Source organism: Hippopotamus amphibius, chromosome 2 (assembly GCF_030028045.1).
Source record: "Hippopotamus amphibius kiboko isolate mHipAmp2 chromosome 2, mHipAmp2.hap2, whole genome shotgun sequence".
Lineage (NCBI taxonomy): Eukaryota > Metazoa > Chordata > Mammalia > Artiodactyla > Hippopotamidae > Hippopotamus > Hippopotamus amphibius.
In genome coordinates, this window is record NC_080187.1 from 144,465,161 (window position 1) to 144,489,250 (window position 24,090).

General features: G+C 40.1%; 1 protein-coding gene across 2 annotated transcripts in view; it reads left to right on the plus strand.

Annotated features, from left to right (window-relative positions):
• Positions 1-24,090, plus strand: part of PDE8A (phosphodiesterase 8A) — a 148,987-nt gene that overhangs the window by 50,026 nt on the left and 74,871 nt on the right. Inside the window, exon 2 of one of the 2 annotated variants that reach the window (XM_057720858.1) lies at positions 23,364-23,420. The exons of the other annotated variant lie outside the window; for it this stretch is intronic. Within the exon in view, the coding sequence (XP_057576841.1) occupies positions 23,364-23,420 (57 nt within the window). The remainder of the gene's footprint in view (positions 1-23,363; positions 23,421-24,090) is intronic. 2 annotated transcript variants of the gene reach the window in all.

Genomic DNA, 24,090 nt, shown 5'->3' on the forward strand with positions numbered 1-24,090 from the left:
TATATTACTTTAGATAACAAGAAACTATGAAACCATTTTCTTTTTGGAGGAAAAAAAAGGAGAACTTAAGATTCGAATGTGGTAAAGTTAGCTTTTCTTCATCCTCCCCTGGAAAATTACCCCAAGCAACTGGAAGGGGGACCCAGAAATGAAAACTCTGTCTTTGAAGAAATTAGGAGATGTCTGAAACCCCAAACCAGAAAATAAGTGGAAAGTGTTTTTGAAAGATTGGACCAGGAGTATGAGAGGAAGTAGACCGAAGACACTTGCAGCTGCAGACCCCAGGAAAAGAAAACTCAGCTAGCAAATAGTACTTTCCAAGGTGAGGGATACACCCTGGGGCTGAAAACCAAAGTGTTTGGTTTGAAATAGTAGAAATGAGTGCACAGGCTGGTGGGCAGGAGCTCCACCGGATCCAGTTTGATTCCAAGATGCAGAAGAGGCTGGACTGAACGAGGACTTACGCAAGTAATGTTTGCGGGGAGCGGGCTGAGCTGCGGCAGCAGGAAGGAGAGGACTCTGCACTAGGAACAGCCCCCACAGCTGCCTGTGTCTGTGGTTGCAGAGAGAGAGAGAAGCTCAAGAATACCTCCCCCCACCCTCTGTGCCCACATATACCATCGTGCCAGAAAAAGAACGAACATTCCCATTCCCCTGAACATGGCTCTGGCTCTTCTCCCAAGTGAGTCTTCTTCAAATAACTGGTCCAGAATAAACTGCCTTCCAAAATGAGTAATCAAAAATGGACCAGTTCAGGATCTAGTCAAACATAACTACTAACAATAAAAAAAGAAAATTTGAAGAAACATGAAAAAAACAAAAAGAGGATGATGACCAGCACGCATTAGAAGAACCCTGGCACAGAGCAAGTGAAAATTATGAGCACGTGTTTCACAAAAAGTCAGTTCATTGCTGTAAAGAGCTGGAGCACAACTGAGAAATACAGGAGCTCAGGGAAGAGATGGCAAGTCAGCAGGCAGCGAAACCTAAGTTCAAGAAAGAAAGTGAAGTGAAAAATGAAAACCATCAAAGACATGAAGGCAAAGTTAAAAGTTAACCAAGACACTATATAGAAAATAGAAATGGAGTAAGCGAAGTGAAAATAGAGATAGTTTAAAAGAATTAGAGATATGAATAAAAAGGACAAAAATTCCTTGAAGAAGGAAACAAATAATAGATGAAATAAAAACTTAAAGATGTAAATCAACAGAAGTTCCCAGAAAGGAGGACTTGAATCTACAGTTTGAAAGGACACACTGTACCCAGGAAAAATGAACATAGAACGGCCAGCCTTGCAATGTAGCTCAGTAAAGTTATTGGACTTCAAATGCAAAGAATTATTTGGACAGCCAGGCCAAAAGACCCACTAACTTATAAAAGGGGGAAATTTGGCTGTTCCTTATCATCAGTCAACATGGGAGAAGACTAACAGAACCTTTAAGAAGAGTGAGTTTGACCCAAGGATTTTATTATATTCATTGAAATTGTATTTTTTAAAAAGATAAGTTTTTAATTATAAGAACTCGAGAAAGCGTATTCCCATGAACTCTTCTTGAGGAATCTAGTGAAAGACAAACTCCAGTCCACCAAGCCATAACTGGAAAAACTCCAGCAAAAGAACTGTTATGAGCACTGAGTCTGTTTACCTGTAGGTTAAAACAAGTTTGGAGATGAGTGCAGTAGCACAGAACGTGAAGGTTATATGACCTGACAATATGAAATTATCTAACCACATTTGAGAGGAGAACGGGAAAGAAGATGGTGGTAACTTTAGAATATTCTTCCCTCATCTTTAATAGGTAGAGTTCAAAGGGTATCGTTTAAAGCTTAACAGACTAATAGAGGTGTAGGTATATTTAAGAGTACAAAGTTAAACAGGATGTAGTATGATGGACTAAAATAGGATAGTGGAGGGATGATACAAGGGAAGAAAATATCTTAATTTCATCATTTCCCATGGGGGATTAAATAGATACTGTCTAAAGAAATAAAGGCTTTCAGATATTAATAAAAGTAACCACTAGATTAAAAAATAAACCATCGTAAATATCAAAATATACATACAAAGGAAAACGAACAGCCTCTACAAAGGATAACAAAAATAATTGATAGAACTGAGGCCACTATCTGTCATATCAGTAAGTATAAATGGAGATTGGCGGTCATCAGCTTGGTCATCAGGAAGTCGAATCACATACTCCACTAATTTGGTTCCCTAACAGAAGAGGCACTGCAGTGGGAGCGACACCACAGGAGACTCCAGGGAATCCACAAAAATGTTCCCTCCATAAGAGAAGAAGCTTTAAGAATCCATCAGGCTCCTGGAGTGAGAAATCATCTAATAGTACCAGTCAGGTGAGACCTCCTCTCTGGTCCTTTCCTATGCTCCCTGCCTCGTAAACAGCAGCCCGAAGGTGAGGGAGGAAATGGGGGAAGAGAGGCGGCACTCCCTTCACCAAAGGCACGCTGCCCCACAGCTGGCCCTGCTGGTGAAGAGAGAACCTTCTTCAGATGAAAACTGAAATGCTGTTAGGCCACTGGACTGATAGTTTTCTTTTTCAAGTACCTAAACTCTTTTTGAAAGTTAATGCAGTTAATGTGTAACTCATAAGTGTACAACGTGATGAATTTTTCTAGATGTAACCAGCATCCAGATCAAGAACTAGAACATTCCAGGAACCTATGAGGCTTCCTGCTATTCTCTTTCAGTCACCCGCCCAACACCACCCCCTGCCAAAATATACTATAGATTAGGTTTGCCTGATGTGAACTTTATGTAAATGAAGTGGACTGATCACTTTTAATTACTAAATTGAGGCTGTATTTGTGACTTAATGAGTGTACTGGGTTGAAGAGTGTCCCCTCAAAATTAATGTCCACTGCAACCTCAGAATGTGACTCATTTGGAAATAGTCTTTGTAGACATAATTATTTAAGACAAGGTCACCCTGGATTAGGGTGGGCCCTAAGTCCCATGACTGTTGTCCTTATAAGAAGTCCATGCCATGGCAGAGGCAGAGATGGGGGTGACACAGCTATAGGCAAAAGAAAGTGAAGGATTCCCAGCAACCAGCAGCAGCTGGGAGAGAGGGGTGAACTAGCTCTCCTCCAGATCCTACAGAAGGAAGCAACCCTGCCTACACCCACTTCTGGTCTCCTGAACTGTGAGAGAATAACCTTCTGTGGTTTTAAGCCACCTAGTTTGTGGTAATTTGTTACAGCAGCCCTAGGAAACTAATAAAGCCCGACTCTAGGACTTAGTATTAAGAAAGAGAGGGCAGAAAATTTATGAGACTTGTCCCTGTTTTAGGAGTGGAAGAAGCACTATTTCCATTAAACAGGTTTAAAACAGGAAAATGACTTAAAGTCGCTTTTGGTTACCCGGCGGGAGCCTTGCATATTCACATATTCAATATATTGATTATAGAAGCAAACTGTCGACTCACTGGAGTATCAGACTCTCAAATATTCACCTTTCAGGAGGGCAGTGGAGATAAGACTTTCCCCAGATTTATCTTATGCATTTCATTCACTACCGAGCTCTCTTTTCAAAGTCTCATGTTCCCCAGCACATTCACCTCTGGAAGTGGGTTGTGTGAGAAGTTCCTCAGTGATTCTTGATGGGGCCCTATCCTTAGACCCACCACAGTTCACATGCCCCCAAGTAATTGCTCTGCCTTGCAGTACATAGAGCTAATCCAAGTTAAAAGGTCATAAAAACAAATCCACATATTCAGACTTTTTGTTCTCTCCTGTTAAAAGTCTTTCTTCAGACCACCTATGGTATGGTGGCTTAAGCCAGCCCCGTGGACCTACCCTACCTACAGTGTCGTTCTCTTGAAACATCTTCAGTGTGCTAGGAATCTGTATGTTTCCCCAAATCCTCAGCTATCTGTTTACTGAAAACTATTTAGGAAAAAATAACATATAATAAGTAAAACTAGCTACTTATAGAAGTGGTCTGAGGACTTCCTAGGTGGTTCAGTGGTTAAGAATCCACCTGCCAATACAGGGGACCAGAGTTCAGTCCCTGCTCCAGGAAGATCCCACATGCTGTGGAACAACTAAGCCCATGCACCACAACTACTGAGCCTATGCTTTAGAGCCTGTGAGCCACAACTGTTGAGCCCATGTGCTACAACTACTGAAGCCAGTGTGCCTAGAGCCAGTGCTTGGCAGCAAGAGAAGCCACCACAGTGAGGAGCCCGCTCACCACAATGTAGAGTAGCCCCTGCTTGCTGCAGCTAGAGCAAGCCTGTGCGCAGCAACAAGGACCCAACTCAGCCAATAGATAAATAAATTTATTTTAAAAAAAAGTGGTCTGCCCTAATTTCATTTTCTGTGGATAATTCATGAATATAACTTCATGTTTTAGATTTATTTCTTTTCACTGCCATGTATGTTTGATACTTTATCTAATACTTTTTCTGGTAAATTTTTGTTGGGAAAATTTTTCCTACATTATTAAATCAGCATGATAAAATTCAAGTTTCATTTAGCTTGATATGTAAAGATATTTTGAGTATATATAGATATACATACAAAATTTATTAGTCTCCAAAATATTTTTGCTGCTATTTGTTATTGGTCTTAAAAATTTTTCTACCAAGTCACAGGGTCATATCCTAACGTTTATATATGAAAATTGTGCCTTTGATTGAACTTGGGAAGACTTACTTCCTGTTTTTTGTACATCATGCTTTCTTTTGAGATTCAGTTATGTGTGGTTAAAACTCCAGTGCTGTTTTCCACTTATTATGTTACAATTTAATGAAAGATGATTTTTCAAAAGGAGGCACTTTCTATGACATCTAAACACAACGTGGTTGACAATTGTTTATCTGGGGAGACAAAATGCCCAGAGTGGCAACAAGACAGGAATCTAATCAAGCAGAAGTTAGTTTGAATATTTGGCTAATTGAGAATATACTCAACGATAACAAAACTAAAGATTAGATCACTTCTTTGGAGACCTTAGAGAGTGAGGTAGAATATCCATTCAGCTGGAAAGATTTCACAGTGAAATTAGAAAGAGAACAGAATGATTTATTATAATACAAGCCTATCAGGAAACCTAGTCAGTCTTGATTTTACTCTAACAACTGGGATTGTTTATCCTTTTTTTCTCTTAGCTATTTCCTTTAGGAACATTTATTATGAAAACACGGGGATATGTTGGGGATTTCAGTTATTTAGTAATTGAATTCAGAATTCAGTAATTTATTCAGCAGTTTCTGAGCACTATACTTGCTTAGGTTCCAGTTTCATGAAAGTGAATAGAACTCAGAAACCAGTCTGGTAGGGGAAACAAGTGCATATAATCCCACTGTGATGAAGATAAAACGCAGGATGCCTTGGAAACACATAGTTGTGGCCCCTCCTCCAGATGGAGGTTGGGGCCAGAGGCATAGGTAGAGTTTCCCCGTGATTGAGTTTAGAAAGATAAGGAGGAATTGGGGGAGAAGAGGAGAAAGCAGGAGTATGCCACACAATGAGTGAGATGGCCACGGCAAGAGATACCGACTTTCAAGGAGTTGTAAGTGGTTGGGGCAGTTGAAGCTTAGGCTTCAAGCACTGCGGGAGCCTTGAATGCTGTATCAGAGAGTCCAGGCTTTATCTAGGGCACTGTGGAGCCCCTGAAGGATTTTTCCGTGTACTGTATTTATGGGTCATATATGTCACTCCTTTTGAAACTTAACATTATGATGTTTTTGTGCTTTGGATTAATGCGCATTCCTCATCCCTCCCAACCCCAGGAGTGTAAAGTTTATCTGTTAAATTCAGATAGTGATGACAGAAGGAAGATAGAACTGACTTTTTTTGTCTTGCTGTTCACACAGTTAGTACAAGAGACAGTTTAAGTGTAATAGATGTGAAATGAGCAGAAAGATATTTTGAAATGTTTTGTGTTCTTTATGTATTTTTGTACATCCTGTAGAAATATGTCATTCTGTATATATTTTCAGGCACTTGTGAAACTTTAGGGGTATGAATTCCTTTTTAGAACTTGTGTGGATGTATTCTCATTATTAATTATTACTGAAGTGAAGAGGAAATGATATCAGCAGATGTGCGGAGCTTTTATTCACACTGAATACACTATTCATTTAGACAAAAAGATCATTTCTCAATTCAAATCGGAATATTCTAATTTAAGGCCTAAATCAGTTGTGTCATAATCTCTATGGAAACAAAGCTTTCTACTGTGTAGTAATTGCATAAGTAACTCATTTCCCCTTGTAGATACACAAATTGTAGATGCAGATGCTTCTTTTTCCATTTTCTCTCCAGAACTCTCTTAAAATAGAAGAGACATTAGCCAATGATATTTGTTTGTATGTTTTATAAAGTTTAAAATATCTGTTCAGATTTCCTGCTCATGTACATTCTTATAAAGTTGTTAAAAATTGTAGATGAGCTCACTTTCTTTTCCTGGTTCAAATTCCAACGCAGAGCATTGAATTATTCTTCTCAGTTCTTAGCATATTAGCATCATCTGCCTGTGCAAGGCTCTCTCCAGGCGCGTTGTCTACTTTTGTCTCACTGGTCGTCAGGCATTCTTTATAGATTATGGGTATGAGTCCTTTGTCATTCATATGTTTTGTAAATACGTTTTCCCATTCTGTGCCTTATCTTTTCAGTCCCTGACTAGGGTCTTTTGATGAACAAAAGTTCTTAATTTTAAAACCTAAATTATCAATCTTTTCCTTTATGGTTATTGCTTTTTTTAAAAGAACTTCTATTGAGATACAGTTAACAGACAATAAACTGCATATATTTAGAGTGTACAATTTGGTATCCCCATCTCCCAATTTATTCCCCCCCAACCCTCCCTGCTTTCCCCACTTGGTGTCCATATGTATGGTTATTGCTTTTTGTGTTTAAAAATCCTTGCCTACTTCCCAAGGTCCCTCTCTTTTTTTGTTGTTTGGTTTATTTATATCTGGTTCTCTACTCCCTCCCTTCCTACCATTCTAATGTGTTTAATGTTATGTCATTTTGTTTTTATGTGTTCTTATAAACTATTATTATGTGCTTATGTATTTTAATTTATGTAAATCGTATTACAGATCCCATTCTATTTTCTTTTTTCACTTAACATATGCTTTTTTTTTTGGCGCACGGGCTTAGTTGCTCCTTGGCATGTGGGATCTTCCTGGAGCAGGGATCAAACCCGTGTCCTCTGCATTGGCAGGCGGATTCTCAACCACTGCACCACCTAGGAAGCCCAACATATGCTTTTAAGATCTATCATATTGGCATTCCCTGTCAGTTCTGTGGTTTGGACTCCACCCTTCCACTGCAGGGTGCACAGGTTCATTCCCTGGCTAGAGAGTTAAGATCCCACATGCTGCATGGCATGGCCAAAAAACAAACAAACAAACAACAAGATATCTATATTCCTTGCAACTCTCTGCCACTATGCATAACCCTGGACAAGCATCTTTGCACATGTCCCCTTAAAGATCTTTGTGAATAGACCCAAATTCTCACTTCTGGGACATAGGGTACGCATAGGCAGTTTTGGTTTAAACTTAGTAATTGTTTCCTGAACATACATACTTTTAGTGAAAATTTCAACTAGGAGTCATTTCTTACTGTTTTGAGTGAGAAAAATTACCATTCATTATAAGTCAACTCAAAAACCCTGAACTTACTTCCTAAATCATAACTGAGACTTACTAAACCACCGTACATAAATAACAGCCTAGCATATTGGAATGTAAAATGCTTAAAATAACACTTTCTCATCACCAGTGGTTATTAACAAGTGGTTGTTTTGGATGCACTAATAAGGGCAGTTTGCCTGCCCCTGCCCATAACATGTCAAAGGACACAGAGAGCGGCCCCAGGGAGGTTGGTGCTGGGATGCCTCTCTGCACCAGTTTCAGAGATGCACATCCCCTTTGACACTCCCTGCTTTCCAAAATACTTGTGTAATTATGACTACTGTGATCTAACAAGTATATTTGGACTGTCATTTGAGACTTCCTGCACATAATATTATTCTAAATGTATTAGACTTCTGTTTTCCAGTTCTGTACATAAGCAGCTTGGAAGTCAGCACTCTGTCCTAACAACAATGAAAGCTGAGCAGATTGAAAAATTAGCAACTGTTCTTAAATCCATAATAGAGGAGAAGACACAGGGTAAATTGTTGCCCCCAGGATTGTATAGCTAGGCAAATACAGGGAGTCGCTGCTTACAGGAGACTCATGGGGAGAAACATCCACACCAAACAGTGCCAGGTAGGAAAACCTGAACTCTGACTGATGAATTGCTGGTAGCTTAGTGCAGGTAACTGAGAGTTTACATATCCAGGGGCCCTGTGGCATGGGGGGCCCCCACAACATTGTGAGATTTATCTCCAGCAGCTTGACCAGATTCCCACAGTAAATAGCAGAAAAAAAAATGTTATCTACAAGAAGTCCACTATATTTTATTTTTATAAATAAATAAATAAGTTTATTGGCTGCATTGGGTCTTCGTTGCTGCACACAGGCTTTCTCTAATTGCGGAGAGTGGGTACTACTCTTTGTTGCAGTGTTTGGGCTTCTCATTGCAGTGGTTTCTCTTGTGGCAGAGCATGGGCTCTAGGCATGCGGGCTTCAGTAGTTGCAGCATGTGGGCTCAGTAGTTGTGGCTTGTGGGCTGCAGAGTGCAGGCTCAGTGGTTGTGGTGCACAGGCTTAGTTGCTCTGCAGCACGGGGGGGTCTTCCCAGACCAGGGATTGAACTTGTGTCCCCTGCATTTGCAGGCAGATTCTTACTCACTGAGCCACCGGGGAAGTCCATCTGCCCATTATTTTATTTTTTTTCTATTAAGCTGCATGAGCTGTTTGTAAATTTTGGAGACTGAATCCTTGTCGGTTGGATTGTTTGCAAATATTTTCTGCCATTCTGTGGATTGTCTTTTCGTTTTGTTTATGATTTCCTTTGCTGTGCAGAATCCTCTGAGTTTAATTATGTCCCATCTGTTTATTTTGTTTTTATTTCCATTACTCTAGGAGATGAATCAAAAAATATATTGCTGTGATTTATGTCAAAGAGTGTCCTGCCTATGTTTTTCTCTAAGAGTTTTATAGTATTTGGTCTTAAATTAGGTCTTTAATCCATTTTGAGTTTACTTTTGAGTATGGTGTTAATGAATGCTCTAATTTCATTTTTTTTAACATGTAGCTGTCCAGTTCTCCCAGCACCATTTTTTGAAGAGATTGTCTTTTCTCCATTGTACAGTCTTGCCGCCTTTCTTGTAGATTAATTGACCGTAGGTGTGTGAGTTTATTTCTGGACTTTCTGTCCTGTTCTGTGGATCTATATTTCTGTTTTTGTGCCAGTACCATACTGTTTTGATGACTGTGGCTTTGTAGTATAGTCTGAAGTCAGGGAGCCTGATTCCTGCAGCTCTGTTTTTCTTTCTCAAAATTGCTTTGGCTATTCGGGGTCTTTTATGTCTTCATACACCTTTTTTTTTTTTAATGACTCCATTATATGGACATGTCACATTTTTTTCTAAATGTTTATTTATTTATTGGCTGCATTGAGTCTTCGTTGCTGTGTGCAGGCTTTCTCTAGTTGCAGCAAGCGGGGGCTACTCTTCACTGTGGTGCATGGGCTTCTCATTGTGGTGGCTTCTTTTGTTGCGGAACACCAGCTTTAGGTGTGTGGGCTTCAGTAGTTGTGGCACACAGGCTCAACAGTTGTGGCTCACGGGCTCTAGAGCACAGGCTCAGTAGTTGTGGCATATGGGCTTAGTTGCTCCGCAGCATGTGGAATCTGCCTGGACCAGGGCTCAAACCCATGTCCCCTTCATTGGCAGGCAGGTTCTTAACCACTATGCCACTAGGGAAGTCCCTTCATACAACTTTTAAGATATTTCTTGTTTTAGTTCTGGGAAAAATGCCATTGGTAATTTGATATGGATTGCATTGAATCTGTAGATTGCCTTGGGTGGTATAGTCACTTTGACAATATTGATTCTTCAAAGAAGGACACTACGTAATGATCAAGGGATCAATTCAAGAAGATGCAACAATTATAAATATATATGCACCCAACATAGGAGCGCCCCACTATATAAGGCAAATACTAACAGCCATAAAAGGTTAAATCGACAGTAACACCACAATAGTGGGGGACTTTTAACAGCCCACTCTCATCAGTGGACAGATCATCTAGACAGAAAATCAATAAGGAAACACAGGCCTTAAATGACACATCAGACCAGATGGACCTAATTGATATTTATAGAGAATTTCATCCTAAAGTAGCAGAATACACATTCTTCTCAAATGCACATGGAACCTTCTCCTTAATTGGTCATGTGCTGGGCCACAAAGCGAGCCTCACGAAATTTAAGAAAATTGAAATCATATCAAGCATCATTTCCAATCACAACACTTTGAGATTAGAAATTAACTACAAGAAAAAAACTGTAAAAAACACAAACACGTGGAGGCTAAACAGTATGCTACTAAACAACCAATGGATCACTGAAGAAATCAAAGAAGAAATTAAAAAAATACCTAGAGACAAATGTAAACATAAGCCTGATGACCCAGAAGCCTATGGGATGCAGCAAAAGCATCCCATAGGTTTATAGGAATACTGTACAATCTTATCTCAGGAAACAAGAAAAATCACAAATAAACAACCTAACCTTACACCTAAAGCAACTGGAGAGAGAAGAGCAGACAAAACCCAAAGTTAGTAGAAGGAAAGAAATCAAAGATCAGAGCAGAAATGAATGAAATAGAAATGAAGAAAATAGAAAAGATCAATGAAACTGAAAGCTGGTGCTTTGAAAAGAGAAACGAAATTGATAAACCTTTAGCCAGACTCATCAAGAGAAAAAGGGAAAGAGCTCAAATCAATAAAGTTAGAAATGAAAAAGGAGAAGTTGCAATGGACACCACAGAAATACAAAGGATCATGAGAGACTACTGCAAGCAACTATATGCCAATAAAATGGACAACCTGGAAGAAGTGGACAAATTCTTAGAAAGGTACAATCTCCCAAGACTGAACCAGGAAGAAATAGAAAATATGAACAGACCAATCACAAGTACTGAAACTGAAACTGTGATTAAAAAGCTCCCAACAAGGGACTCCCGTTGGTGGCACAGTGGTTTAGAATCCATCTGCCAATGTAGGAGACACGGGTTCGATCCCTGCTCTGGAAAGATCCCACATGCCGAGGAGCAACTGAGCCCATGCACCACAACTACTGAGCCTACGTGCTGCAACTACTGAAGCCCACATGCCTAGAGCCTGTGTTCTGCAACAAGAGAAGCCACCGCAGTAAGAAGCTCGCATGCTGCAGTGAGAAGCTCACATACTCCAATGAAGAGTAGCCCCCTCTAGCTGCAACTAAGAGAAAGCCCATGTGCAGCAACAAAGACCCAACACAGCCATAAAGACAAACAAACAAAACTCCCAACAAGGGAATTTCCTGGTGGTCCAGTGGTTAGGACTCCATGCTTTCACTGCCAAGGGACTGGGTTCAGTCCCTGGATGGGGAACTAAGATCCTGCAAGCCACACAGCACAACCGAAAAAAAAAATATATATATATATAGAGCTGCTTAGCATGATCTGAGAGTGGAGTTTTCCAGCCTTCTGACATCACAAGGCCATCCATTGGACATCTTCACAGGCCCAGTTTTAGGGTTGGTGGTCCCAACTAATCCCCAGCTGGCTTTCACTGGGCAGGAGCTGACTGCAAGTTCCTGTTAAAACAAACAAACACAAACAAAAAGAAATCTGGGTTGGAAGAAGCTGGGAAGGTAGGCAGTTAAAGAGAAACAAAGAAAAATAACAAAAAGTGAAATTAATCAGTGAAGGCACTTAACAAGCAAACTGGTTTTAACAGGCTGTTCTCTCATCTGTTCTATAAGTTCAAGAATTTCTATTAGCTTTCAACAGACAAAAGTCCAGGACCAGATTGCTTCACAGGTGAATTCTATCAAACACTTAGAGAAGAGTTAACACCTGTCCTTCTGAAACTATTCCAAAAAATTGCAGAGGAAGGAATACTCCCAAACTCATCTCTGAGGCCACCATCACCCTGATACCACAAAGACAGATACCACAAAAAAGATTATCGGCCAGTATCACTGATAAACATAGATGCAGAAATCCTCAACAAACTACTAGCAATCTGAATCCAACAATACATTAAACGGATCATACCCCACGATCAAGTGAGATTTATCCCAGGGATGCAAGGATTTTTCAGTGTTTGCAAATCAATCAGTGTGATACACCCCATCAACAAATTGAGGAATGAAAACCACATGATCATCTCTACCAAACATTTAAGGAAGAAATTATACCAGTTCTCTACAATCTCTTTGAGACGATAGAAGCAGAGGGAATACTTTCTAAATCATTCTATGAAGCCAGCATTCCCCTAATGCCAAAACCAGATAAAGACATTACAAAGAAAGAAAACTATAGACCAACATCTCTCCTGAACATAGACGCAAAAATTTTCAACAGAATATTAGCAAATCAAATCAAAAAGGTATAAAAAGACCCAGGTAAGCAAGACTGGTTTTACATCAGAAAATTAATTAATCCACCACATCAACTGACTAAAAACGAAAAATCACATGATCATATCAGTAGATAGAGAAAACATTTGACAAAATCCAAAACCCATTCATGATAAAAGCACTCAGTGAACTAAGAATAGAGGGGAAATCCCCCAACTTGATGAAGACTATGTGCAGAAAACTGACAGCAAATATCATACTTAAAATGGTGAGAAACTTGAAGCTTTCCTATGATGATCAGGTACAGAGTAACGATGTCCCCTCTCACCACTTCTTTTTAACATCATACCGAAAGTCCTTGCTAATGCAGAAAGGCAAGAAAATGATATAAAAGGCTTACAGTTTGGAAAGGAAGACATAAAACTGTCTTTGTTCACAGATGACATGATTGTCCATATAGAAAATCCAAAACAACAGAGAGAAAAACTCCTGAAACTAGTAAGTGATTATAGCAGGGTTGCAGGATACAAGGTTAATATACGGAAGTCAATTGCTTTCCTATATACTAGCACTGAACAAGTGGAATTTGAAATTAAAAACACTACCATTTACATTAGCACCCAAAAATCAAATAAAAAACTTAGGTATAAATCTAACAAAATATGTACAAGATCTATATGAGGAAAACTACAAAATTCTGAACAAAATCAAAGAAGAACCAAGTAAATGGAGAGAGATTCCATGTTGGTGGATAGGGATGCTCAATATTGTCAAGATGTCAGTTCGTCCCAACTTTATCGATAGATTCAGTGCAATCCCAGTCAAAATCTCAGCAAGTTTCTTTATGAATATTGACAAACTGATTATAGCATTTACATGGAGAGGCAAAAGACCCAGAATAGCCAATACGATATTAAAGAACAAAATTGGAAGCCCAGAAATAGACACGCATAAATACAGTCGGCTGATCTTTGAGCAAGGAGGAAAGGCAATGCAATAGCACAAAGATAGTCTCTTCAACAAATGGTGCTGAGACAGCTGGACATCCATATACAAAATAATGAATTTAAATACAGATGTCGTCACACCCTTCACAAAAATTAACTCAAGGTGGATCATAGGCCTAAAAGTAAAATGCAAAACAATAAAAGTCCTAGAAGATAACATAGAAGAAGACCTAGATGACTTTGGTTCTAGTGATGCTTTTTTAGGTACAACAACCAAAGATGTAATCCATGAAAGAAATAATTGATAAGCTGGACTTCATTAAAATTAAAAGCTTCTGCTCTGTGAAATACAATATCAAATGAATTAGAAGACAAGCCACAGACTGGGGAAAAAAAATTTGCAAAAGATGTATCTGATAAGGAACTGGTGTCCAAAATATATAAAGAACTCTTAAAATCTCAACAATTAGAAAATGAGCAATCTGATTAAAAAGTGAGCCAAAGACCATAACAGACACCTCACCAAAGAAGATATAGAGATGGCAAATAAGCATATGAAAAGATGCCCCACATCCTTTGTCGTCAGGGAAATGCAAATTAAAACAACAGTGAGATACTACTCCACACCTGTTTAAATGGCCCAAATCTGGGACACTGATCCTACCAAATGCTGACAAGGATGTGGAGCAGCGGGGGTGGGGGCGGCAAAGAGTGCTGGGGGAATGGAAGATGGCATAGCCACTTTGGAAAACATATCGGCAGTTTCTTACAAAACTAAACATACTCTTATCTAGTAACTGGAATCTAGCAGTTGCTCTCCTTGGTATTTACCCAGAGGAGCTGAAAACATATCTACACAAACACCTGCACAAGGATGTGCACAGCAGCTTTTTATCCATAATTGTCCACACTGAGAAGCAACCACAGTGCCCTTCAGTAGGTGAATGGAGAAACTGTGGTGCATCCAGACAGTGGAATGTTATTCAGTACCAAAAAGAAATGAGCTATCAAGCCACAAAAAAAGACATGGAGGAATCTTAAGTCCATGTTACTAACTGAAAAAAGCCAAGATGAAAAGGCTACATACTTGTATGATTCCAACTATATGGTAGTCTAGAAAAGGCAAAAAATTATGGAGGCAGTAAAAAGATAAATGGTTGCCAGTGGTAGGGGGTGGGGAGAGATGAACAGGCAGAATACAGAGGACTTTTAGGGCAGTGGAAATACTCTATATGATATTATAATGATGGATATATATCACTGTATATTTGTCCAAACCCATAGAATGCACAACACCAAGAGTGAACCCTAAGGTGAAGTATAGATTTGGGTTGATTATGATGTGTCAGTGTAGGTTCACCCTTGGTTAGAAAAGGTACTGTTCTGGTGAGGGATGTTACTGATGGCAGAGGCTGTGCATGTGTTGGGGCAGGGGTACAAGGGAAATCGCTGTACCTCCCTCTTAATTTTGTGGTAAACCTAAAAAGTCTTAAAAATATATTGAGTTTGGAGGATGTAAGTATTCATGTTAAAAGTATAAATACTAGACAACTTCTGGTTAAGATTTTACCTTAATACCCTGAGGAAGAAGCTGCCCTGGGAAAAGACAGTCTCCCTAGGAAATCTCTAGCCTGGGCGGTTGCTGTTATTTGCAAGGAGGGGGGAAGCAGTGGTTTTCCAAGGCTTGGGGCCAGGACTCCAGCCATTCTCCCCTCGACCCTCATCCCTAACTCCATCCTTGATACAAAGGCCTTCATCTGCCCGAAGGGTTCTTCACACTCTGTTGATGCTGTTAGGGCCTTTACTATGTACTTCCTTCTCTTCCTGTGGTTTCTCCTCTGAAACTCAAAGTTCAGTTTTCTTTGGGACACAAGAAAATGACTTCCTCCTTGATTTTTCTGAGCTGGTTATTTGAAATTTATAATTAGACATAATTAGTAATGAATAATAGTCCAAAAATAAGCTTTAAAGAAATGAGTGTTATTTGTTTAAAAAAAAAAAAAAAAAGCATAGGCCAATTGCCGAGAATCCTTGGGTAGCCCTCACAGAAGAGGACTGGGAGATGGTTTCAACAGTAGACCCTCAGGCTGAGGACACCATTCGGAGCGTCTGATGGTTTAACACAAGAAGGAGGTTGCAATGAGCAGTTTGACTCTTTGTGGCTGATGCATCCCCTTTCACTAGTGAGAATGGCTACATGCTTTGGAACACTTAACTGTATGCAGGCACTGTGCAGAGAGCTGCATATCATTTCATCTTCACAGTCACTGTTTTCCAGGTGAGACTTAGCAAAGTGAAAAAACTTGCCTAAGTTACAATTTTTCAGGGGCAAGTGGTCAGAGTTCAAACCCCTCTCTGTCCCATCTCAGGAATACCGGTGAAGGGAAGTTTGGATGATTCTGGATAATGTATTCTGTTGTGTGGGTCATCATTTGCAGTGTAATCCCTTTGGATGGCATTGAAGTTCATTACGATAACCCAGTAAAACCTAGGCTGCTGTTGGCAGTCGGGGCGGTGGGAGTGGTCAGGTAGGTGGGCAGGCAGTTATAGAGCCTTCTGAACAAGGCTCACTGCTGTCTGAGTGTGCAGGGTGTGAGAGAAACATGATTGATAAATGCAAATATGCCTGGAATAGACACGTCCCAGAGAGAGGCAGGATGCTAATTTATTAGTTTATAGTTAGGAATATTGCTTTTGATATCCAGATCATCCATGCCTGCTGGATTCAGTTTTTCTCTGGGAGGGAGCCGTATCAGTATCACTGAGTTCTCAACCTCTGGCTTCCCTCTCCCCAGCAGCCTGTACACCCTCCTTCTCATTCTGACAGGTGGATACGGTGGTCAGTCTCCTCTTTCTGGAGGGGGTGAGGGAGAAGTAGATTCTTAACCTGGCCACCATGATTTCTGCAGTTGGATTTGAGGATTCTTACATTGCAGTGCCACAGTTAAAGGCAGGCTCAAGGTCTGGTTTGATCCCTCAGTTGGCTAGCCTCATTTTTTTCTGGGTCGATTCTTTCTGTTTTCACCTTCAGAGGCAGTCTTCTTTCAGGGCTTCAGGTCCCCTGTATCAGCTACATTAATATAATATTTAAGAAGTGAGTCCTTTGTACAGTATTTCAAGGTATCATGATTAGAGATTACCTTAGTGCTATGAAAGAAATAGCTCTTTGGAAAAATACAGTTTTAAAAATGCCTCTGTGTGGGGGGGGGTGTGTGTGTGTGTATGTAAAATTATAGTTTCATAGCAAAAACTTCTTGGAAAACCTTTTCTGTGGATATTTAGAATTTATTGGGCATTTACTCAGTGTCAGGAATTGTGTTAAGCTCCTTAAATAGCTTATGTAATCCAGACACTATTTTTTGCCCAACACTATGGGTTTGGGAAAAAAGGACCTGAACAGTTTCACCCTGGCATGTGACTTGATTTTGGCATCCGATTGAGGTAACATATAAAGGGCTTCTTGTAAATATGTGCTGTTTAAATTGATTGAAGGGCAAATTAAGAACAGGTAAGGGGAGAAAAAAAGAGACTAGGACATTGAACATGGGTAATGGAGTATTTTGCTTGCTCTGGGAGAAGGACCAGCAGAAGTAGCTAGGGAGGAGCTTTGCCTCAGGGCAGGTCTTGGTGCCATCTTGTGGGTGGATCTGGAAAGGACCAAGCAAATCCACACCAGCTTCTACTAGGATGCTCTGCAGAACCCCAAATTTCCACACAACACTGATACAAAACTTCAAGTCAGGTGTCATAACGCTGGTCTGGGAATCAGTGGATTTGGTCAGCATGTCCTGATCCCTCCACCTCCAAAACACACCCCAAATTAATCTGCCGATCTCCGTGGACTACTATAGAGGCTTCCTTACTGTCTCTTTGCCTCTACTCTCACTCCCACTGACTGTTCTCCACAGGTAGCCAAAGGGATCATTTATTATTATTATTATTGGCTGTGCCACACAATACACAGGATCTTAGTTCTCTGACCAGGGATTGAACGCGTGCCCCCTGCGTTAGGAACACAGAATCTTAACCACTGGACGCTGGGGAAGTCCCCAAAGGGATCTTTTTTAAAAAATAAAAGTCAGACCATATCATTCCCTTGTGTAAAACTCTCTAGTGGCCTTTCATGAAAATTAGAATAAAACCCAAGTTTCTTGTCCTGGCTTAGAAAGCCCTGCCTCTCACAGCTCTTGCCTAGCCAGTGAGCTCATGTCGGCGCTCTTCCTGCCGCTTTCCTCAGATGTCACCCCTGTTCCCACCCTAGGTTCTGTGCTGTGCCCGCTGCTCCCTCCTCCGTTCCTGGCCTGGCTGACTCCTTGTCATTCAGAGCTCACCTTCCGCAGTGCCTCCTCAGGGCCACTTCTGAAAGGCCTTCCTTGACCCTGATTCAAAATAGCAACCCAGTGACTCTGCATCAAATCCCTCCGTATTGTGTACTGGTATTATCTGTCTTGTTCTCTGTTGAATGCCGGGTGCCTAGGAAACCATTAGAAAACATCATGTGTGTTCAGCAGAGATGTGTCAAATGGATGGATGCTGCTTTCCGGGTTCTTGGTCTTATTTCAGCTATCTAGCTGAAAATACAGGTTAGGGTCAGGTGATTTTAGGCCTTTCCCAGTGAAGCATGAAAAGACCATGGGAATTAAGTTCCCGTGACTTGGACCTAGTTCCCCCCATTGCCACTTACCAGCACTTTAACCGGACTGCTCTGAGCTTCAGTTTGGTCATCAATAAAATGGAGTTAATGAGCTTACCTTACTCATAGGGTAAGGACTAAATTGGATTTAATTATGATTGCGGGGCTTCCCTGGTGGCACAGTGGTTAAGAATCTGCCTGCCAATGCAGGGGACACAGGTTGATCCCTGGTCTGGGAAAATCCCACATGCCTTGGAGCAGCTAAGCCCGTGTGCCGCAACTACTGAGCCCGTGTGCTGCAACTACTGAAGCCCACAGGTCTAGAGCCCGTGCTCCGCAACAAGAGAAGCCACCGTACTGAGAAGCCCACAAACCACAATGAAGAGTAGCCTCCACTCGCCATAACTAGAGAAAGCCCGAGTGCAACAAGGAGGCCAATGCAGCCAAAAAATAAAGTAAATAAATAAATACATAAATATGATTGGGATTGAAGTATTTAGTACACAGTAGACACCTTCTTTCTCTATTAAATCTGCACCATGATGTCATCATTTATGTTTTCCCCTCCTACTACTCAAGGACAGAGTAGGCATTTGGTCTTTGCACTCCCAGTACCTACCTCTGTTCTTGGCTTATAACGTAGTAAGTAGGCGATCCACAAATGTCTGGGTTAATTTTGATTCTTCCCACCTGAGAACTGGTGTCTCCTAACTCTTATCCAGGCTGTGGCCCTTTGATCAAGTTACCACTCTTTGCCCAGAGAGACAGAGACAAGATGGCCACTGGCTGTACAGGGAAACCCTGGAGGGGCAGTATGGCTCAAGACAAAATCTTATTTATGTCTTTACTGTAGTTCTTAGGTTTGTAAACAATTAATATAAGTTGATCCCAGCATAACTTTCTAATGAAGGAATGTAAGAAAAAGATCACATGATTCTTCTGTGGTTCCTAGTGCTTAGACTTTCCCTAAGATTTCTTCCTTCCTTTGTGTTCCTTTATGAAATAAAATATATATGAAAATACTCGGAAAACTGGAAGTGCTGTATTATATACACGTATATAGGTATAAGCTGGCATGAGTATGACTTTTTAGATAAATGATTGGTTCAAAAAGATTAGCTGTTGAGTAAACATTCATTTAGAAATACTTTTTGAATGTCTACCATGTGCCAGGCACTGTTTTGGGTACTGGAAATATAGCAATGAACAAAGCAGATAAATCCCCGTCTTCGTAGAACTTACATTCTAATGGGAGAGACAGTCCTTTAATAAGATAATAAAATACACAGTGTGGCAAATGGTGACTAAAACTACATTAAAAAGAAAAAGCAGGCAAGGGGTAGGGAGGGTCAGGGGAGTACAATATTTAGACAGGTTGGAATTATATATCCCTTTCCTCTCCTGTCCCCACTGGTGACCAAGATTCATAGCATAGTAACTTTGTCCTGTTGTGTCACGATGTTAGGTCAGTTAGGCCAACAAAAGAAAACTGATAGGTGGTTCATCTAGGTGTCTAATAATAATTTTTTTTTTCAATTTCCGTCAGCCATGTTAACAAAAAATTACTTTAAGATATATGTATTTTTAAATATTTAAATATTTATTTATTTAGCCACGCTGGGTCTTAGTTGCAGCATGCAGGATCTTTTAGTTGCTGCACATGAGCTCTTAGTTACGGCATGCGGGATCTAGTTCCCTAGATCAGGGACCAGGGATTGAACCCAGGCCCCTTGCATTGAGAGTGCAGAGTCTTACCACTGGACCACCAGGGAAGTCCCTAAGATATTAAAACACAGACAGACATCATCCTTATCTGATATCCCAATTTAGCAATCTTTCTTTTAATAGTAAATCGTAATAAATATATAAATATTTAAAAACCCATAAGACTAAACTCAACAACTTGTGTAATTACTGATATCAGGTCATGAATATACTGTTGTATCTGTATTACCTAAAAATATAATTTGCTTTTGAAGCTGACAGCTACGTTATTAAAATTGATTTGAAAGTTACAATTCTCTTCTAAATATTAATGTGAAAAATAATTATTAAGAGGGCTATGGGCTGAAGCATTAGGTCAGTTTGATTCTGATTTTCATACACAAAGAAAGGACGAATACACAAATTCTAGTAGTTCCGATCCCCCTTATCCAGAGCAGTTGGGAAGTTGTTTACTCTTTGAGGGCCCACTGCTGACGTCTGCTCACTGAGTAATGTCATCAGATTTCCTGGTGGTGGTTATTTTGGGGGGGGCAGTGGTAAGTAGTTGTCTGGCTCTGCTGGAACACCGCTCGACAGAGGTCCTGAGAGCCGGATATACCCCGTAGACAGGATGTAAGGTTAAAACGCAGTCTAGTTAAGTAAATAAAGTAAGTGTTCAATGGTAAAATAGAATTGCTGAAACATTAATATTTTAAAATGATAGTGCTAAAATTATATTGAGGCAGAATCCATGATCTTTAAAAGACTTAATGTATAGCTTCTTTTATTTCTTAGCATTAATGCAATGGTAAGTTATTTTTATAAATTGAGATCATAAAGTTATGCTGTCCTTTGTTCATAGAAGTGATTTCACCCACTTTTGGTGTAGACCATGTTCTCAGAATTGTTTTCCCAGGAAGCATGAGACTTGTGCCCTCAGCCATCCATGCTTTTATCTTTTCCCTCAGCTTGTGACCAGCGCTATGCAGTATACATATATATGTATTTTAAAAATCAAGCTAGTCATTAACATTTTAAAGCTTTATTATTATAGCCTTTAACTTATTTTTCTCCTCCTGGTTTCCTTAAGTTTGTACTGTTGACTTTCTCAAATTTAGTGATTTGGAAGCTTAATATATTTTCTTAATTCTTGTTTCATGACAAAATGATCTAAGACACTGAGTTTTGCCTCTGAGTAAAATTTTCTAGTATCCTATAGGGTTTTATTACATGATGTTCTCATTTTTATTATTTTCCAAGTAATGTGTAGGTGTAGTTTGTGTTTCCCTCACTGATCCAGCAATTACATGAGTTAACATTTAAAAATTTTCCAGGGAGGGGAAATTATTTTTAATTTTGTTTCTTATGTTTTTAATTTTGGTTTAATTGCCTTATGGTTGGAAATAAAAACTGTACAAGTTTTACTTTTAGGAATATATTTTAAGGTTTTCTTTGTGACCTAGTATATGTTTTTACACCTTTCATAAATATTTTCTTTCTTTCCTTTCAGACTTTATCTTTTGTCTACTTGATCCTTCATAGCAAATTTCATGAGTATCCTCTGTGAGAGGCCTGCAGCCCCCAGTTCACACAGACCCTATATCACAGAGGACCCACATCCCGTCCAACAACCGCTTTACCTTGGCGGTGGCACAGCCCTCCTGTTGATGGGTTTTCTGTTTTCTTTTATGAAACTCCCCCCCCCCCCCACCCCACTGTAGAAAATTAGCAAAATGAGTTTCCTTCTTTTTCTTTTTCCTGTCATTTTCTTCTTTCTCTTTCTTTTTCCTGAGTAGTTCCACTGTCTTCTCCAAGCAGGAGGCCTATATCATTTCTTGTTCTTTCATTCATTCATTTCTTTAAACTTTGTTCATAAAAACCAACAATAAACTCATTGTTCAGACTGGTCTCTCTCACTGCACTTCCTTCTCACTGCACTGTGGGAGTATGGTTACATAGAGCACCTCTCTCTCTTTTAAGATTCTCTTGGACCTCCTGGATCATCTGCTCTCAGAAATTCTGGCTTTGGCATCCAGCTCTCGATGAGGCTGGCCTGTGGCTGCCCAGCTCCGGGGGATAGACGGTGCCATGGGATGTGTGTGCTCACCCTTCCACCCCACCACAGAGGCCTCCTCCGTCTCAAGTCTAGAGTAGTAGCGGCCCTCATCCTTACTCCTTCTGAGAGATGAAGTTATTACAAAGCAAATCAGAAACTGAGTCAGTGTCCCGTGATTAGTAGATGTCAGCTTCTAGCAGTTAAAAATATACATGGACTTCCTCCATCACTAAGCAGGTTTTGTTGCATGTATTTACCGTAGGATAGATCACTGCTTGCCGGAAGAGAGCAGGCAGTTAGAAAGTATCTCGAGGGAAGATTTATAGATCTAGTTCTGCTACTGCTGTGTTTTAGGTGTGAAATCATACCACCACCCAGAGGCCTAGAGTAGGGTAGGGATCCCTTCAACCCATATATACAGTGTTCCTGGAAAAATCACACAAAGGTGTCTCTTCTTCCAGGTAGCAATCCAGGGCCAGGGTTCATGACTTGAGACTGGAGTTTAGCTCTCTGTTCTCCCTCCCTTTGCTCCTTTATGCAGCGTGCAGACATCCCAAACCTTCCAGTGGCTCTGGGTTTGCAGCACAGTTTATAGAACTAAACAGACTGGTCAGTGGAATCCCAGCTGCCACTTGCTGCTGTGTGGCCTTAAACAAAGTACTTGGAGCCTCAGTTTTGCAATGTAAACTCTCAGCATGTTGCAAAGATTCAGTGAGATAACATACATTCAGCCCTTTGCACAGTGCCCAGTATATGCTGAGCTGTCCATTGGTGCTATGATTCTTATTACTTGTTGGGATTTGGTTATGACGTTGTATTTATCTTTGTGTGTTGGTGTTAAGTTCTCAAATAGATAAGCCTTTTTTTTTTTTTTTTTTTTTTTTTTTGCCCGGGCCACCACACAGCTTGTGGAATCTTAGTTCCCCCACCAGGGATAGAATATAGGCCCCAGCAGTGAGAGCTCCGAGTCCCAACCACTGGACCTCCAGCGAATTCCCAGTAGGCCTTTATTGATCAGCAGTGTGCTCCTCTGTAAAATCAAAGTGTCAACTGTTTCTCAACAAGGTGTCTTTGGCTGTGATGTCCCACGGTCCTGATTGCTGGATTTCATTATTTTTGTGCCATTTTGGATGTAAGAGTTCACTATCCATCAGGGGAAAGATGGGAGTAGACATGGAAGGGACCAGTGTTCATTCAGTGTCTAATCTTTGGGGGCTCTTTATATTGTAATCCCATTTGATCTCTGTAACAAATGAGAAATTGAGGCTGAAGGTTGCGTAATTCACTTAGAGTCAAACACAGCTAGGAAAGGAAAAGCCGGGATCAGACTTATTTTATTTGTCCTTTCCCACTCTCCACCTTTCCTGGAGTTTATAGGAGATACTCTGTCTAGTAAGTATTAACGTAATGTTTCTCTAGAGTAGAAATTTCACTTTCATCTCTGGCACTGATTAGAGAGAGAAAAATTTAAGCAAGTTTACCTTTTTTTTTTTCTCTTCTCATTTTTAAGCAGATCTTCTTCTTGCAGGTAGCAGTAGCTGATGTGCAATTTGGCCCCATGAGATTTCATCCAGATCAGCTCCAGGTAATAATATACCATACTGTAATTTTCACCTTGACTTTCTTTAAAGATGGGGAGGGAGAGGGTCTAAAGTTATTCATTGAAAATAATCTATTTTAGATAAAATATTGGATCAGTGTTAAATTTTCTGAACTTGATAACAGTATACAGTTATATCAGGGAATGTACTTTTCTTAGAAATACACAGTGAGGTATTTAGAGATGAAGAAATGTCTGCAACCTACTTTAAAAGGTTCAGCAATAAAATAATATTTTTATAATTGCGTGGGGGTGGAGAGGGAGAAAGCAAGTGTGGCAGAATGTTAACAGTTGATGAAACTAGAAGAAGGGTGTGCTAGCATTCATTGTCCTTCACGACTTTTCCATAGGTTTCCAATAGAGTAAAAGCTTGGTCTACTCTGCTACTGAATCAGCTCTAGCAGAGAGACAATATCTGTACATGTTCTAATCCAAAATATTACAAAAAGTATCCAATTGCAATTTAACTCCAAAGTTACTTAATGCTTCCTGTATGCAAACGCATGCTCAGTTACATTTTTTAAAAATATTTATTTATTTATTTATTTACTTACTTACTTACTTACTTACTTTACTTTCTTACTTACTTACTTACTTACACCTTGCCAGGTCTTAGCTGTGGCATGCAGACTCTTAGTTGTGGCATGTGGGATCT